This window comes from Trichechus manatus, unplaced genomic scaffold (assembly GCF_000243295.1).
Source record: "Trichechus manatus latirostris isolate Lorelei unplaced genomic scaffold, TriManLat1.0 scaffold00153, whole genome shotgun sequence".
Taxonomy (NCBI): Eukaryota; Metazoa; Chordata; class Mammalia; order Sirenia; family Trichechidae; genus Trichechus; species Trichechus manatus.
The window spans coordinates 3,340,778-3,359,758 of NW_004444089.1; the positions used below are offsets into that span (position 1 = coordinate 3,340,778).

General features: G+C 40.6%; 1 protein-coding gene across 1 annotated transcript in view; it reads left to right on the forward strand.

Annotated features, from left to right (window-relative positions):
• The window catches only part of FRY (FRY microtubule binding protein), a 314,552-nt gene that overhangs the window by 170,955 nt on the left and 124,616 nt on the right, over positions 1 to 18,981 (forward strand). Inside the window, exons 22-26 of the mRNA XM_023740362.1 lie at positions 467 to 558; positions 1,032 to 1,204; positions 3,310 to 3,470; positions 5,062 to 5,172; positions 7,605 to 7,759. Coding sequence (XP_023596130.1) covers positions 467 to 558; positions 1,032 to 1,204; positions 3,310 to 3,470; positions 5,062 to 5,172; positions 7,605 to 7,759 — 692 coding nt within the window. The remainder of the gene's footprint in view (positions 1 to 466; positions 559 to 1,031; positions 1,205 to 3,309; positions 3,471 to 5,061; positions 5,173 to 7,604; positions 7,760 to 18,981) is intronic.

An 18,981-nucleotide genomic window follows, 5' to 3' on the forward strand; every position in this document is an offset into this window, starting at 1 on the left:
AGGTTTGAGCCCACCAGCCGCTCCACAGGAGAAAGATATGGCAGTCTGCTTCTCTAAAGATTACAGCCTGGGAAACCCTATGGGGCAGTTCTACTCTGTAGCAAAGGGGTCACTATGAGTCAGAATCGACCTGACGGCGTGAGTTTTACGTTCCCTTCCAGGAGTTTCAGGTGGTTTTGTCTCAGCAGACCCTGGGCGCATCTGGGAAATGGGGCTTGTTAGTTCTCAACATTTCCATCTTATAAATATTTATTGACCCACTGGATGATCTGTTTCTCTGAGAGCCTGTAACAGCAAGCATTTTCTCTAAGGATCAGGAAGAAAGAAAAATAAATACGTTTTGTCTTTCATGCTTAGAAAATTGAAAATGGTGAGATTATGCCTTTCCTTGATATGGTTTTCTCAAGCAGAGTTGCTATAGTTTTGCCCGTGTCTGTAACTGGTATTATTACCCCTTTCTACGTAGAACAAGAAACGGCGAGAGCGGCGGGATTTGCTGAGGCTGCAACTACTTAGAATTTTTGAACTTCTGGCTGATGCTGGTGTGATAAGTGACAGGTAGGGGGTCAGAATCCATCTGGGCTCCTCTCTTCTCATCAAACGGGCTTTCTGTCTGTCTCCCTTTCTTTTTTTCTCTCTCTCTCTTCTTTTTTTTCTTTTCATTTAGTACATCACTTTTAACTTTTGTTCAGAAAAGTCAGAAAAAAGCTTGCTTCCTCCCCATCCCCCCATATCCTGCTTACACTGAATATACATAGATCAGGAACAAATTTAATGTGTGAGTTCTGACAGTGAATCTTGTTTTTCGTTAAGTGCACACTACCGTATTTTTATACAAACAATGCACTCTTTATACATTTTCTTGCCAACTGAGCAACACTGCCCGGGTGTCATTTCTGTGAACACACTATGTCAATTCCACACATTATATGGGTGGGCACGTTATTTACATGGGCACGTTATTTGTGGAAAAATAAGATACTTTGACACAAACCCCAGCTGTCTAAAAGCTTGCCTTTCCTTTATTCCAGCACAAATGGAGCCTTAGAACGGGACACGTTAGCCCTCGGAGCTCTGTTCTTAGAATATGTGGACTTGACCCGGATGCTCCTAGAAGCTGAAAACGATAAAGAAGTTGAAATCCTTAAAGATATCCGGGCGCATTTTAGCGCAATGGTCGCCAACTTGATCCAGTGTGTTCCAGGTACTGGGATGCATCACTGCACATTCCCTTTCATGCTTGAAAAACCATTTGTGTTCTCCGTTTGTCTCCTTTCTTCTTTAATCCCAACTGGCCTGTGTGCGTCTGGGATGGAATCCTTGTTTATTCTGAGCTACAATAAAACATGCAAAAGCTGGAACCTGTGTAAGGGGGATCACTGTCAGAGAAGGAAACCTCAAATATTTTCCACTAACAGAGAGCGATAGAAAAGTGGTGAGACTATACCCTGTCAAAAGTGGAAAATTTGGAAGACCCGGAAAAACAAGGCAGTCCCGGCAGGTTCCGGCTCTCCTGGGTTTCACTGTATTTGGAAGTGCTTAGGAGAACAGATTGGGGTAATTCAGCACAGAGTTGGAAGGGGAACAATCAGAATTAAATTTGGCATGATGCTTGTCGTTATTACCGTGTTTGGGTTCCCATCTGAAAATGAACCTATGTGATTTCTATGGGAAGAAGGCAATTCAGGGGACATTCATTCAAAAAGGCTTCATTGCTTCACATTGTCTTATTGTGCTAAGCTGTGAGCATGGGATGTGAGCAGTATTTCTGCATTCTGACTACCCATTCAACACATTAAACAGAATTCTTTATACAGTGAAACCTGTGAAAGCTGGAACTCGACGGGACTGCCTTGTTTTTCTGGGTCTCCCAAGTCTGCCTTTGGCAGAGTGCATTCTCACTACTTTTCTATCATTCATTTTAGTGGAAAATATTTGAGTTTTCCTTCTCTGACATGTTTCCACCTTATGCAGATTCCAGCTTTTGCCAGTTTTTACAGTAGCTTAGTAAATTTTACACGTGATTAAATATTACTTTATCAGGTGAATGGGTGTGAAGCATTCTCAACCAAACAGAAACAAAGAATAAAAATATTTGGTCAGTGTGGTGTAAAAATCAATGCTTTTACTTGAAAGTTTTTTGGCATAATTACAAAAAGCAGCAACTCAACAAATGTTTCCACTCTTTCATTATTTTCACGGTGTATACATTTTTTCTTACCAATACCCCTCATCTTTGAGGGCCTTACTAATCTGAGGTTTGAACTGATTTCTTCAGCTAAAGGAAAGTGTATTTGTTTAAAATAGACAGTCTGTGCATTGTATTTCACAGTTCTTCCTAAAGGCTAGCAGCAGTCAGGAAAACATTTTATATCAAAGCAGCAGCTGACTTGAAAGTGTTGCAGCTTTTCTACACACTGATCAGGAAGCAGTGTCAGGGGACCCATTTTCTCTCTCTGTTTCCCACTCTGAGTCACGGTGCTATTGACTGCAAACAGGAGAGGGAAAGAACACACTTGAAAAGCAAGTTAGTCTTGATTTTTTAAATACATGTTTCATTACCGAAAGAAAACTTGAGTTAGAGAGGGAGGAGAGTCAGGGATAGAAGGAGGATATACAGTGTGTGTCTAATTGCCTCCACAAACAAATGCCTCCTTTGCCATGAGACCAGAAGAATTGGATGGTGCCTGGCTACCATTACTGAACATTTAGATCAAAGATTCTGCAGAGGAATCCTGATCAGAAGACGGAGGAAATGCAGAACAGAATTTCAAATCCTCATGGAATCCAGACATTCTGGAGCCATTGAGGCTGGATAAACCCACAAAACTATTGCCCTGAGATAATCTTTAAACCTTAAACCAAAGAATATCCCCTGAAGTCTTCTTTAAACCAAGCAACAGTTTAGCTTAATTAATAAAGAATGTCTGCCTTAAGCATTTTGCTCTTTTAAAGAACTATCTATAACTGTCTATACATCATATTGACAACAGCAACTCGAAAGGTTAGATACGAAACTTAGGGTTTATGTTAATGGGGGAGGAACAACTCAGAAAACAAGGGTGAAAATAATTGCCAAACTTGAAGAATGCAATCAGTGTCACTGAATTGTAGGAATTGTTGAATTGGTGTGTTTTTCTGTGTATGTTTTCAACAACAATTACAAAGAAAAAAGAAAAGAAAACTTGAGTTAGGACATGATGTCTGTCTCTCCCCAGAACTTCCGAATCATGTAGGATAGTGACATGAGCTGTGCTTGCCTCTGCTTTTCAGTCTAGTAGACCCTTTGCTCTTTGTTTTTCTCCCTAGTTCACCACAGAAGATTTCTGTTCCCACAGCAAAGCCTGAGGCACCATCTCTTCATCTTATTTAGCCAGTGGGCGGGCCCCTTCAGCATTATGTTCACCCCTCTGGATCGGTACAGTGACAGGAACCACCAGATCACAAGATACCAATATTGTGCATTAAAGGTGGGCCACCGTAGACTCAGTGCATGACTTGTCAGATTGATGGCCTCTTTCTTTAAACTCTGATGACCATGGCTTTAAAGGAAGGTTAAAATATATGGGGTGATGTGGTGTGATATGATATGATGATGATATGATGATGATATATGATGTGATGTGATAAGATACAGTATATGATATGATATGATGTGATATGATGCAATACCACACAGTATATGATATGATGTGATGTGATATGATACAATATATGGTATGATATACACATACATAAAATACATAAAATGCCTTTAAAATTTCCAAAATACACACACTTAAACATAGATAGGTCGATAGATAGATATTTGTAAATGTGTAAATATTTCATTAAGGCTCGCAGCATCAAAATGCAAAAATTTTCCAAGCTCTCACTTTTGTCTACTGTCTCGCCTGTGTGAAAACTGTTTTTGCTCTTTTACCCCTTAAGTAGCTGCCTTGACAATTTCCAACAATAAAGGAAAAAGCATTACCTTAAGTTCAAGAACTGCTAAGAGCTATATTCCCTTTTTCTAAGTCTCCCCTTATCCTAGAAGATTGCCAGAAATAAATGTCCGCACTGCTGGAGCTATCCAGAATCTTGAGAAGCGTGATTCTTTACAGTCTAATTGCCTTTAGAAATTCAACTGTATTTGGGCTGTGCCTTATGTACCGAAAAATGCTGACTCTCAGGTTGGCTTCTGACTCAATGGAGCTACTTTAAACCATAGCCCTGATATTCAGTTGGGCCCGCTAACTATGAAGTTAATCAGGATTCCCCCCTTCTCTCACCTTCCCTCACCTTGTCACTTCTTCTCCCTCTCCCCCTCCCTCCCTTGCTTCCTACACCCTCTTCTTCCCCCTCCTCAAAGAAACTCAAGTTTTACATTCTTGATTTTCTTTACGTTTGACCAAGTACTGATCATAATTTTTTACATATTTTTTATATTTTGTCATTTCAGTACAGTAATCTAACATTCATCATCGAAGCAAAATTTGAAAAGTTGTGTTTATCTTATAAACAGAATTCATTCACTTGAAATGGTTAAAGAAATGTTTATTTTAAATACTGGGAAATGATCATTTTGCTTTAAATGTCTTACTCTTGCACCATAAAGATTTGTTATAATCACAAAAGTACGTGTCCACAAAGCTAAATTTGTTCATTTTTAGCTCTTTTTTTTTGAGTAAGATATTTTATTTAACTGAACATGTCCCAAATAGTATCATTTCAACATGTAATCAACATAAACATTTATTAATGAGATGTTTTACTTTTTTTAATGTCTTTGAAACCCAGTGTGTATTTTACACTTTGAGTACATCTATATTTGGACCAGCCGCATTTCAAGGCTCAGCAGCGGGGTTTTTAACTGTTATAAAAAGATGAAAAATTTGGAATCCTTTTTTTTTTTTTTCTTGAATCCACTAAGGAATACTTCAAAAATATTGTGGAAAATAATGACTTTAAAAGGACCCTCATCATTTATAAATCTAATAGTTATGTTTTATAAAGTTAGTTGACTACCATTACATTGTTCTGGGTTTCATTTCCATGTTTTTTTTGTGTTTTTATCATCAGGCAATGTCAGCAGTATTATGCTGTGGCCCGGTCTTTGACAACGTGGGTCTTTCCCCAGATGGCTACCTATATAAGTGGCTTGACAACATTCTGGCTTGTCAAGATTTACGAGTAAGTGTTAGCCAAAAATACATTGTTTTTAAATGTCTCTGGTCTTCTGCCTCAGTTGAGTTACTGAGATACTTAAGCATTGTTTACAACCGCAGTCTCTTCACACACCAACTACAAAAGTGTAGGCTTATGTGTTGTTTGCCTTATACTATGTTGTGTAAGGATCAAAAACACAGTAACATTTACCAAAATTGACCATAAACTGAGTCATAAAGCAAATCTCAACAAAGTTCAGAGGACTGAAATGATACAGAGTATGTTCTGCAGTCACAGTGAAATTAAGCTAGTAATCAATAACAAAAATATAATTAAGAAGTACACTTCCATTTTGGAAGTGAAACATCCAGAAGGGAATTAATGAGAATGATAAAACATTGTGGAAAATGCAACCAATGTCTCTGCACAATTTGTGTGGTAATTGTTAAATGAGAACTTAATTTGCTGTGTATACTTTCACCAAAAAGAAAATAAAATATTATTTAAAAAAAGAAGTACACCGCCAGTTAACCAGTGAGTCAAAGAAGAAATAATAATGGAAACTGGAAAATGTTTTTCACTGAAGAATAATGAAAATACTACATACTAAACTTGTGGGCTTTAAATAAATACAAGCTTAGAATGAAATGTGTAGCATTAAATGCATATACTGTGAAGAAAAAAAGATTGATGATCAATGACTTAATCATGTATCTCAAAAAGTTAGAAAATAGTGTGTCATATCCAAAAAAGTAGAAGGAAGGAAATAGTAGAGATAAGGGAAGAAATGAGACATTTAAAAAATGATGATAATGGAAAGAATCATCAAAACCAAAAGTTTGTTTTTAAAAAAAGACTAATAAAATTGATAAATCCACGGTAAGGCTGATCAAGAACAAGAGACAGAGAAGGCACACGTAACCAATATTAGACATGTAAAGGGAAGCATTACTACAGATCCTACAGACATTAAAAATCAGTGCAAACATATGAACACCTCTGTGCCAATAAACTTGAAATTTTAGATAAAATAGACAAATTTCTTGAAAAACACAACACAAGAAGAAAAGAAAAATCTGAATAGTCATAAGTAATAAAGAAATTCAATCTGTAATTTAAAATCTTCCCACAAAGAAGACTTCGGACCACATGGCTTTATGGGTGAATTCTACCAAACGTTTGAGGCATAAATTGCATTGACAAAGAACATTTCAAGAGGAAATACATTTTATGTGACCAGCATAATGTTTATACCAAAACCTAGTAAGAGTATAAGAAAGAAAAGGCAATCACATTCATGAATGCAAAAACCCTGAGCAAAATATTAGAAAATTAAATTCAGTAATATATTTTTAAAAAGATAATTCATATGACCAAGTTCAGTTTACTCAAGAAATGCAAGCTTGGTTTAATATTCAAGTACCTATCATTTCATTAGTGTACTAACTATATTAGTAGAATAAAGAAGAAATACCATATGATCATCTGAATAGATACAGAAAAAGCATTTTATAAAATTCTACATCCATTCATGAGAAAAACTCCTAGCAAAACTAAGAATATAAAAAGAACATTCTTAATTTGATAAAGGACATCTGAAAAAAAAAAATCCTATGGTAAACATCATAACTAATAGTGAATATTGAAAGTGATCCCGTTGAGATTAGAATGAGCAAGGATGCCCACTTCTATCACTACTATTCAACGTTTTGCTCACAATCTTAGCCGATGCATTGGGAAAGAAGCTATATGACTGAAAAGGAAGAAATAAAACTCATTATCCACAGCTGACACAACTGTATATGTAGAAAATCCAAAAATATCTGCAGATAAAGTGTGATGCAATGGTTAAATGCTCGGCTACTAACCAAAAGGTTGGCAGTTCAAACCCACCAAGCAGCTTCACAGGAGAAAGACCTGGCGATCTGTTTCTGTAAAGGTTACAGCCTAGGAAACCTTATGGGACAGTACTACTCTGTTCTTTAGGGTCTCTAAGAGTCGAATCGACTCTATAGCAACAAGTTTGGGGTTAAGATCTCGGCTACTAACCAAAAGGTTGGCAGTTGGAATCCACCAGCCACTCCTTAGAAACTCTATAGGGCAGTTCTACTCTGTCCTATAGAGTTGGTATGAATTGGAATCAACTTGACGGCAACAGGTTACAGGTTATATACTAAAGGTGCCCTAGTGGTGCAATGGCTAAAAGCTTGGCTGCTAACCGAAAGGTCAGTAGTTCAAACCCGCCAGCCACTCCACGAGAGAAAAGACCTGGCGATCTGCTTCCGTAAAAATTACAGCCTAGGAAATCCTATGGGGCAGTTCTACTGCCACATGGAGTTGCTATGAGTCATAATCATCTTGAAGGCAATGGGTTTTTTTTTTTTTTAAACTTGATTCTATATCTTCCCCAAGAATATTCTTTAAATATGAGTAACTGATTTTCTCCATGTGTTCAGGTTCATCAGCTTGGCTGTGAAGTTGTCGTCTTACTATTGGAACTTAACCCTGACCAAGTAAATCTTTTTAATTGGGCCATTGACCGTTGCTACACAGGATCCTACCAGCTGGCGTCTGGCTGCTTCAAAGCCATAGCGACTGTGTGTGGAAGCAGGTATGAACCCGTAAAGGAGAAAGGTAGCTGTTGTTGGCAAGGGCAACTGTCTTAGTTATCTAGTGCTGCTCTAGGGGAAGGCTTTCTCTCTCTGTTGGCTCTGGGGAAAGGTCCTTGTCTCTTTTCAGCTTTTGTTCCTCGGCTCCTTGGTGATCATCATGAGATATGGCATCTATCTTCCCCCATCTCTGCTTGCTTAATCTCCTTTTATATCTCAAAATAGATTGACTCAAGACACACTCTACACTAATACTGCCTCATTAAGGGAGCAAAGAAACTCCATTCCCAAATGGGGTTATAACCATAGGTATAAAACCCAAAAACCAAACCCTTTAGCATCGAGTCAATTCCGACTCATAATGATCCTATAGGACAGAGTAGAACTGCCCCATAGGGTTTCCAGCGAGCGGCTGGTGGATTCAAACTGCCAACCTTGGTTTAGCAGCCGAACGCTTAACCACTGTGCTTCCAGGGGTCCAGCCACAAGTATTGGTAGGATTTGCAACACATATTTTAGGGGAAGACAATTCAATTCATAACAGCATTAAGGTTGCTCTTCATGATATGAACAATTGAGAGCTGTCTGCTTTTGCAGTTAGCTGAGCAGAGTAAAATCTATGAGAATACAACAGCCTGTATTTCCTCAACAGATAAACTACTCCCTGCAAGTTTACAGGAGCCCTGGTGGCACAGTGGTTAAAGGCTTGGCTTCTAACCAAAAGGTCGGTAGTTCAAATCCACCAGCTGCTCCTTCTCATTGGAAACCCTATGAGGCAGTTCTGCTCTGTCCTATAGGGTCAGTATGAGTTGGAATCTTGACGGCAATGGGTTTTGTTTTTTGGTTTTATAAGTTTACGGCTACGCTGATTTTTCTCATTCTGCCAGGAGAATGGTTTGTGGTTATAGTATCCTTTTTAGTTGCCTGGAAATGTATAGCGAAGTGTTAGAGCAGGGTCTGATAATGATAAAGAGGATGCATAGAGGAATTTCTAGCAATGTTTGTGGCAGGTATGAACTGCAAGCCCTTCCGCCATCTTTAAAACAAACCTGTTGCTGGTTAAGTTGATTCCGACTCATAGTGACCCCACGTGACAGAGTAGAACTGCTCCGTAGGGTTCCCAAGGCTGTAATCTTTACAGGAGCAGACTGCCACAGCTTTCTCCCTTGGAGTGGCTGGTGGGTTATAATCACCAACCTTTCGGTTAGCAGCTGAGCACTTAACCACTGTGCCACCAGGGCTCCTTATTCACAAGAAAGAGCTTATGCATTAAGAGAATTGAAAGAACGCAAGCTCAAGTTTATTTTTGAAAAGACTAGACGGTCAATGTTATTTTTTAATTAGATGTTGCAAACCCAATGGCACAGTGGTTAAGAGTTCAGCTGCTAACCAAAAGGTCGGCAGTTCAAATCCACCAGGCTCTCCTTGAAAACCCTATGGGGCAGTTCTACTCTGTCCTATGGGGTCGCTATGAGTCAGAATGGACTCGATGGCAACAAGTTTGTTTTTTGTTTTTTTTTTCGTTATCTTGAGCTACCAAATGAAAGGAATAAAAGTGAATTCATTTTAAATTCCAGCATATGATAGCTCTAAATGGATAAGCCCGCCAGTCTGGAAGATATCTGATTTTGATAAACCTAAAAGGAGCCTACCAGCTGTTTAAAGGGACAAGTTTCTTCTTTCTTTTATGAAGATAGTAGACAACATTTCATGTCTAACGTTTTCATTTTCTATAATCTTAGTAATAGGATTTTTATTGTATACTTTAACCCCCATCAAAGCTAAAGCAGAGGAGCATGAAGTGTTGATTTTCTGTAGAGCTCTAAGCTCTGTGCCTTGATGTAAGCGTTCATAAAGAGCACGGACACCTGCGGGACGTTTTACCAAAATGTTTTTGCAAAAATCTTTTCTCCTGAGTATTTTTTTCTAGATATTTTTACATTCTAAAAATAAATTTTTGTTCACGTGACTCTTTGATTTAAACAAGAAGTATTTAGAATCTATGGCATGAGTCTTTTGCTTTGATGAGAGTGAGAGCAATCTCTACGGCTCTTCCCCCGTGAACTTTGTTTGAACTTCCCTAATCGGATTTACTCCGCTGTGCAGCCATCCCGTAAAATAGCAGACTGCCTTCCTCTCAACAGATCTAGGTATGAATGCTTCCGGAATGTAGCAATACAGTCTCAATTTCAATAAAAATATCTCCAGTCACAAAAATATTAGGTGATAAAACCCTCTGTGTTTGGACTGGATTTTTTAGGTCTCGTTCTAAACTATTTTGGTTTCCTGGATAAACATTGCATAATAACTTACATGCATGACGCTCATCTATTCTTAAACCCACTGCCGTCGAGTCGATTCCGACTCAGTGATCCCATCCATGTGAGAGAGCAGGACCATCCCATAGGGCTTCCTCGGCTGTCATCTTTACGGGAGCAGATCGCCAGGACTTTCTCCTGCGGAGCTGCTGGGTGGGTTTGAACTGCAGACCTTTCAGTTAGCAACTGAACACTTAACCGTTCTGCAAGCAGAGTTCCTGATACTTACATATATATAGTACTTTAGATGAAGGATTACAGAGGAAATTAGTTTCTCATTAAACAATTAATACACATATTATTTTGTGACACTGGTTGCCAACCCCACCACATGTCAACACTGTCCCTTCTCTGCCTTGGGTTCTTCATTACCAACTTTCCTGTCCCCTCCTGCCTTCTCGTCCTTGCCCCTGGGCTGGTGTGCCCCTTTAGTCTCGTTTTGTTTTATGGGCTGTCTAATCTTTGGCTGAAGGGTGAACCTCAGGAGTGACTTCATTACTGAGTTGAAAGGGTGTCTGGGGCTGATCCTTAATATATTGATCCATATATTTATTAGCTGTATTGATGGAAAAACAATGCAGTTCTTTACATTCTTTTTTTGATTCATTTTATTTCTGTAAAGGGCCATCTAAAGACGGTAGGATATAGTACCAAAACCAAACCAAGCCCATTGCCATCGAGTCAATTCCAACTCACAGCAACCCTAAAGGACAGAGTAGAACTGCCCCATAGGGTTCCCAAGGAGTGGCTGGTGGATTCAAGCTACTGACCTTTTGGTTAGCAGCCGAGCTCTTAACCCCTGGGCCATCAGGGCTCCTATAGGCTGTTCTAGCACGGGAGTATTCATCCCCTATAATGCCCTACTGAAAAACGCATAGTAGGGAACCATGTAGAACAGGTGGTTAAGGTAGAGGTTCTTCCTGATCAATAGAATGTTAACAGATGTATTAATTTGAAATGCCTATTAAATTATTAAGGAGCCCTGGTGGTGCAATGGTTAGATCTTGGCTGCTAACCAAAAGGTCGACAATTTGAACCCACCCAGCGCCTCTGTAGGAGAAAAGACCTGGCCGTCTGCTGGATTACAGCCTGGAAACCCTATGCGGCAGTTTTACTCTGTCACATGGGGTTGCTATGAGGTGGAGCCGACCCGATGGTACTCAACAACAGCAGCAATTAACTTATTATCTAGCTTTTATTTTATTTCCCTCCCCAGTTATTATGCACTTACAATTGTTATTATTTTTCACAAACATGTTAATTAGCATGGGCCCAGTGTCTAGAAAAAAAAAAATTAAACTAAAAAAACAAAAATAGAGCTAACCATGGCTTATTAAACTGAGGCTTTAAGTCTTCCGGAGTTTTGGTGTGTGAGAGAGAGAGGGCTTGTTTGTCCGTAGTCACACTCAGACTCTGAGGGTCTTGACAGAAGGTCAGAGCGGAACCTGAATAGGAGCAGGAGCAGTGAGGACAAAAGTAGAAAATGATGACAGAAACGGCAAGTTCATGTTCAAGAATTTTTCAAAAATAGGTTTATACATTTGATGAAAAGCTATTAAATGCAGCTCAGGCAGCTTTAGCTCAGATAACTGTTGGCTTCTGTGCCTATTCTTATGAATTTTCCTGTCAACACCCAAATGCCGTCAGTATGGAACAGATGAGGAAGTTAAGAAAGAGATTAAATGGCATTTCCAGGGTGATAAATCAAGGTAAATAGTATGTGCTGTAATAAAATTATAGGCCATTTCCAAGCACTAGCTTGATGCCCAGAATTCTTTTGACATCTCATTAAATGCTACAAGGAATTCCACTGTTTTCACTTTTACCCCTCAACATATTTCTAAAATATGTTCAATAGTTTTCTTAAAACTACATGTAAGATCGAAGGTTTGACTTTTAAAGAATTTTGTTGGGTTTATTTTGAGGTGGTTTTTGTTGTTGTTGTTCTATGCTTGTGTGATGCTTTAATTTAACTTTCTATAAACCCTTCCTAATTTAAATCAGGCTCAGCAAAATTATATTCTTAAAAGTAAATGCCTCCATTTCTTAACAAAGTAAAACTAAACCAAACTCATTGGCTTTGAGTCCATTCCGAATAATGGCGACCCCATGTGTTACAGAATAGAGCCGTGCCCCGTAGGGTTTTTTTTGGCTGTAACCTTTACAGAGAAGATTGCCAGGCCTTTCTCTTGTAGTGCCACTGGGTGTGTTTGAACCACCCATTTACACCACCCGTGGACATTTTTAAAGGAATATCATCCATTCAGCAAAGAAGGTAGGCGAAGCTTATGGTTCGTCAATCCAAATCGCGCCCCCTAACTGGTGAGGCCCAGCCTCTTTTGGTTGTGTCAGTGGCTGGCGTGCCCCGAGAGAGCAGAGTTTGGAAATTTGGGCTCCAACGCAGACTATCTTGTATTGAAATGCAAGCTCTGCCTTTAGTCAAACTGTGCCCTTCAGCAAGTACTACAAATGTTTACTTATTTGTAAACTGAGGGTGATAATAGGATTAAAGATTAAATAAAACCAATTTCTTAGTCTGAGTCCTTGCACATGGAAAGCCCTCTACAAACACTATTATTATTTGCTAGTTGTTGGAGGAATGGAGCTTTGGTAACGCAACGGTTAAGCGCTCGACAGGTTTGAACCCACCCAGCAGCTCTGTGGGAGAAAGACCTGGCAATCTGTTCTCATAAAGGTGACAGCCTAGGAAACCCTATGGGGCAGCTCTCTTCTCTCACATGGGGTCGCTAGGAGTCGGAATCGACTCGACAGCACCCAACAGCAATAACACCATGTTGTTGGAGGGAAAGAGCTATAAAGCAGTTTCCTATCTCAGCTAGTAAAATTTATTTTTCTTCAGAACACCTCAAAGTTATTCTGAACTTTGTCATTCAGTTCTAAGTAACTCAGAGTTAGTGGGTGTTCCTCAAATTCTTCAAAATCTTCTCTCTTGCAGATTGAAAAACAAAAACCAGCTTTATCTCTTCTTTGCTTTCTCGGTCGTCTTCCCCCTCACGCTCACTTTGCCGTTGGGTCTTCATTCTGCACGCTCCCCGCTGTCTTTCTTTCCTCGTCGTTTTCCCTCCCTCTGCCTGTGCTGAATACATTAAAGGCTGAAAGGTGTCAGACGTGCTTTCTGTTTGTTTTGCTGCCTTTCGCTCACTCGTCTGGGATCTTTCTGATTGTTTCCTTCTCTGTGTTTTCTTCCATTTTCTGTCTCTGTGTTATTTCTTTCGTTGTTATTCTAGGTGCATTCCAAAGCTCAGTTAGTCTTGAGCAATTAGTGGAATGCCCTAGTTACAAGATCAGGTGTCTGGCCCCGCTTAAAGAAAGGGGAGGTCTGTGGACCCCATTCCCACCTTTGAATCCCCAGTGGTCCAGTGATATGTCCCATTGCTCTTTTATATGAAAATAGATACGCATTCAATGCCAGTGCCGAAGGAGAGATGTAGGGAAGGCTTCGCTACCAGCACGGGGCTCAGGAGGGTTTCCTTTTTACTTTCACAGTTAGAAAATACTGTGGCTTGTAAGAATTCCAAATTAAGCTGTCTACGAAGTGCGCTGGTGGCACAATGGTTAAGCACTCAGCTGCTAACCATAAGTCTGGCTATTCAAACCCACCCAACAGCTCCATGGGAGAAAGACCTGGCGATCTGCTCCTGTAACGATGACAGCCTAGAAAACCCCGTGAGGCAATTCTGCTCTGTCACGTGGGGTCGCTGTGAGTCGGAATGGACTTGACGGCACATAACCACAACACAAAATGTACAACATTGTTGTTGGCTGTCTAGGTGGCTTATGTGATAGCCTTGCGGGGAAGAGCTTGAATTCTTTGGAATCAGATGTATCTGGGATCCAGTCTACTACTTCTCCGTGCCCCTAGGCAATGACTTGACTTCTGTAGCCCTCACATGCTTTTCGCGACAATTAAATAACCACTCCAGGTAAAGGCACTGTCCCTGGCACAAAGTAAGCACATCATAACATACATGTGAATCATCATTCATTACCATCCTCACCATGACCAGCAGACACATCACCTCAAGCTTTATTGATTTAAAAATAAAAGTTCTAGGAAAGTAATCATTTTAGAATGTAAACTAGTTGAGCTATTTTGGAGGGCAATTGGGTAGCATCTACCAGAATTTTGAATGTGTCCTCTGACCCTGCTTGACTGCTAGGAATCTGGTCTAAAAGAATACTCACATATCTCGTGTTTGTGACATTGTAGTAGTGCAAATTGCCTAAATGGCAATCAACACATGTCAAAGTTTGGATTCTCCAGAAAACAGACTCTGAGACAGAGATGTGAGTGCAGGGAATTTATTAAGGGGCGCCCTTGGGGTCAGCACTCATGGAGAAGTGAGGCAAGCAGGACTGGGCAGAGGGAGACGACCTCAACCCACCCCACGGGGGCTGCTGCTGGGAGCAGGCGTGAACTTGGCCTAGGCAATCTCTTCAGCTAAAGGTAGTTCGCAGAGAGGGAGTCAGCTTAGAGGTATCTGCTGTCAACACTTTAGTTGAGTGCCTTAATCCTAAATGAGGGAGCTGCAGGAATGGCTGTACCACCACCACCAGTCGGCGTGAGTCAACTCCAGCTCATGACACCCCCATGTGTATCAGAGTAGAACCGTGCTCCATAGGGGTTTCAATGGCTGATTTTTCAGAAGTAGATAGCCAGAACTTTCTTCTGAGGTACCTCAAGATGGACTTGAACTCTCAAGCTTTCGTTTAGCAGTTGAGTTCATTAACTGTTTACACCATCCAGGGACTCCACAAGAGTGGTGACTTATTGCATAAGTGGTGACTTATTACACAAGAGTGGTTATTTACTACATTCTTATTGCAGAGCAATAAAGAAAACGGATTTAATTTCCATATTCTGTTAGTTATCCCGCTAATTGTGACATAACCTGTTCTCTCCGTTCATATTCTCCCCTAGCCCTTGTAACCAAAACAAACCAAACTCGCTGCCATCGAGTCTGTTCCGATTCATAGTGTCCCTGTAGGACAGAGTAGAACTACCATAAGGTTTCCTAGGCTGTAATCTTTACAGAAGCAGACTGCCATTTCTTTCTCCTGCAGATCAGCTGGCAGGTTCACACTGCCAACCTTTTGATTAGCAGCTGAGCGCTTAACCCCTCCACCACCAGGGCTCCCCATACCACACATACAATCAGTTACCAAACCCTACTGGTTTCACTTCCTTAGTCTGTTTTTGTCTCTACTGTCCCTGCTGATGTGGCACAACTCAAAATGAGAAGAAACAGCTGCAAACATCCATGAATAATCAGACCCTGGAATGCAGGAAGTATGAACCTAGGAAAACTGGAAATCCTCAAAAATGAAATGGAACGCATAAACATCAATATCCAGGCATTAGTGAGCTGAAATGGACCGGTATTGGCCATTCTGAATCAGATAATCATATGGTCTACTCCAGGAATGATGACTTGAAGAGGAATAACGTTGCATTCAACGTCAAAAAACACATTTCAAGACGTATCCTAAAGTACAGCGCTGTTAGTGATAGGATAACATCCATTCGCCTACAAGGAAGACCAGTTAATACGACTATTATTCAAACTGATGCACCAACCACTAAGGCCAAAGATGAAGAAATCGAAGATTTTTACCAGCTTCGGCAGCCTGAGATTGATCAAACATGCAATCAGGATGTGCTGATAATTACTGGTGGTTGGAAATGTGAAAACTGGAAACAAAGAAGGATCAGCAGTTGGAGAATATGGTCTTGGTGATAGAAACAATGCTGGAAATGTCATGATAGAATTCTGCAAGACCAACAACTTCTTCACTGCAAATACCTTTTTTCACCCACATGAACAGTGACTATACACATGGGCCTCACCAGGTGGAATACACAGGAATCGAGTAGACTACATCTGTGGAAAGATACGATGGAAAAGCTCAATATCGTCAGTCAGAGCAAGTCCGGGGGCCGACTGTGGAACAGACCATCAATTGCTCATATGCAAGTTCAAGTTGAAACTGAGGAAAATTAGAACAAGTCCACAAGGGCCAAAGTATGACCTTGAGTATATCCCACCTGAATTTAGAGACCATCCTAAGAATAGATGTGACACCTTGAACACTAGTGACCAAAGACCAGACGAGTTGTGGAATGACATCAAGGACATCACAGATGAAGAAAGCAAGAGGTCATTAAAAAGACAGGAGAGAAAGAAAAGACCTAAATGGATGTCAGAAGAGACTCTGAAACTTGCTCTTGAACGTCGAGTAGCTAAAGCAAAAGGAAGAACTGATAAAGTGAAATCACTGAACAGAAGATTTCGAAGGGCGGCTCAAGAAGACACAGTAAAGTATTATAATGACATGTGCAAAGAGCTGGAGATAGAAAACCGAAAGAGAAGAACACGCTCAGCATTTCTCAAGCTGAAAGAACTGAAAAAATTCAAGCCTGGAGTTGCAATAGTGAAGGATTCTATGGGGAAAATATTAAACGACCCAGGAAGCATCAAGAGAAGAAGGAAAGAATACACAGAGTCATTATACCAAAAAGAATTGGTCGACATATGATCAGGAGTAGATGGTACTGAAGGAAGAAATCCAAGCTGCACTGAAGGCATTGTCGAAAAGCAAGGCTCCAGGAATTGACGGAATCTCAATTGAGATGTTTCAGCAAACAGATGCAGCCCTGGAAGTGCTCACTCGTCTATGCCAAGAAATTTGGAAGACAACTACCTGGCCAACTGACTGGAAGAGAGCCATATTCATGCCTATTCCCAAGAAAGGTGGTCCAATGGAATGCGGAAATTATCGAACAATATTATTAATATCACATGCAAGTAAAATTTTGCTGAAGAATGTTCAAAAGTGGTTGCAGCAGTATATTGACAGAGAACTGCCAGAAATTCAGGCCAGATTCAGAGGAGGACCTGGAACCAGGGATATCACTGCTGATGTCAGAGGGATCCTGGCTGAAAGCAGAGAGTACCAGAAAGATGTTTCCCTGTGTTTTATTGACTATGCAAAGGCATTTGACTGTGTGTATCATAACAAATTATGGATAACCTTGCTAAGAATGGGAATTCCAGAACACTTAATTGTGCTCATGAGGAACCTGTACATAGATCAAGAGGCAGTTGTTCGAACAGAACAAGGGGATACCGCGTGGTTTAAAGTCAGGTAAGGTGTGTGTCAGAGTTGTATCCTTTCACCATACCTATTCAGTCTGTATGCTGAGTAAATAATCCGAGAAGCTGGACTATATGAAGAAGAACAGGGCATCAGGATTGGAGGAAGACTCATTAACAACCTGCATTATACAGATGACACAATCTTCACTGCTGAAACTAAAGAGGACTTGAAGCACTTACTGATGAAGATCAAAGACCACAGCCTTCAGTATGGATTACACCTCAACATAAAGCAAACAAAAATCCTCACAACTGGACCCATAAGCAACATCATGATAAACGGTGAAAAGATTGAAGTTGTCGAGGATTTCATTTTACTGGGATCCACAATCAACACCCGTGGAAGCAGCAGTCAGGAAATCAAATGATGCATCGCATTGGGCAAATCGGCTGCAAAAGACCTCTTTAAAGGGTTGAAAAGCATAGGTGTCACCCTGAAGACTAAGGTGCACCTGACCTGAGCCATGGTATTTTCAATCGCCCCATATGCATGCGAAAGCTGGACAATAAATAAGGAAGACTGAAGAGTTGATGCCTTTGAATTGTGGTGTTGGTGAAGAATATTGAATAGACCCTGGACTGTCACAAGAATAAACAAATCTGTCTTGGAAGAAGTACAACCAGAATGCTCCTTAGAAGCAAGGATGGCAAGACTTCGTCTTACATATTTTGGACACGTTACCAGGAGGGATCAGTCCTTGGAGAAGGACATCATGCTTGGTAAAGTAGAGGGTCAGCAAAAAAGAAGAAGACCCTCAATGAGATGGATTGACACAGTGGCTGCAACAGTGGGCTCAAGCATAACAACAATAGTGAGGCTGGTGCAGGACCTGGCAGTGTTTCGTTCTGTTGTACACGGGGTCGCTATGAGTCGGAACCGACTCAACAGCACCTACCAAAAACAACACTGTCCCTGCTCTAATTCAAGCCCTCGTCACTCTTTCCATTTGGGTTATTGTAACAGCTTCCACTCTTGGCCCTACAATTCGTTCTCCACACAGCAGCCAGAGTGATTTTTCAAAAACTAATGTCCTCGCCATACTCCTCTACTTCAGATCCTTAGGGGCTCCCCATGATTTTTAGGAGGAAGTCCGTAGGCTGGCCATAGTCTGAACCCCCCGACCACCCTAGCCCAGTCTCCTTATTTCATTCATCTGTGCAGATTCTTTCCCCTTACAGAAGCCATCTTGCCGTTTCATTCCTGTAATCTTTTAAAAAGCTGCTCTCTTTGCCTAGAAAAACAGTCCTGGTGGCTCAGCAGTTAAGCCCTCGGCTGCTAACCCAAAGGTTGGCAGTTCAAACCCACCTAGCGGCTCCTTAGAAGAAAGACCTTGTGATCTGCTCCTGTAAAGACTGCAGCCAAGAAAACCCAGTGGGAGGGCCACAATAGGTAGACCCTGGTAGAATGGGAGAAAAATGTGGAACCAGAACCTCAAAATCCTAAAAAAAACAGATTACTAGACTGGTTGAGACTGGAGGACTCCCTGAGATTATTGCCCTGAGATACTCTTCAAACCTGGAAGTAAAACTAGCCCCTGAGTCGCCTTGTAGCTAAATTGTAAACTGGCTCGAAAAATATCGCCCGTAAGTACTGTGCTCCTTTAAAAAATCATCTATATGAGACCAACTGGTCAACAATTACTTTAAAACTAAAGGAAACAACCAGAATGGAAATAATGAAAATGTCCACACATTGTGAAGAATGTAACCAATGTCACTGAACAATTT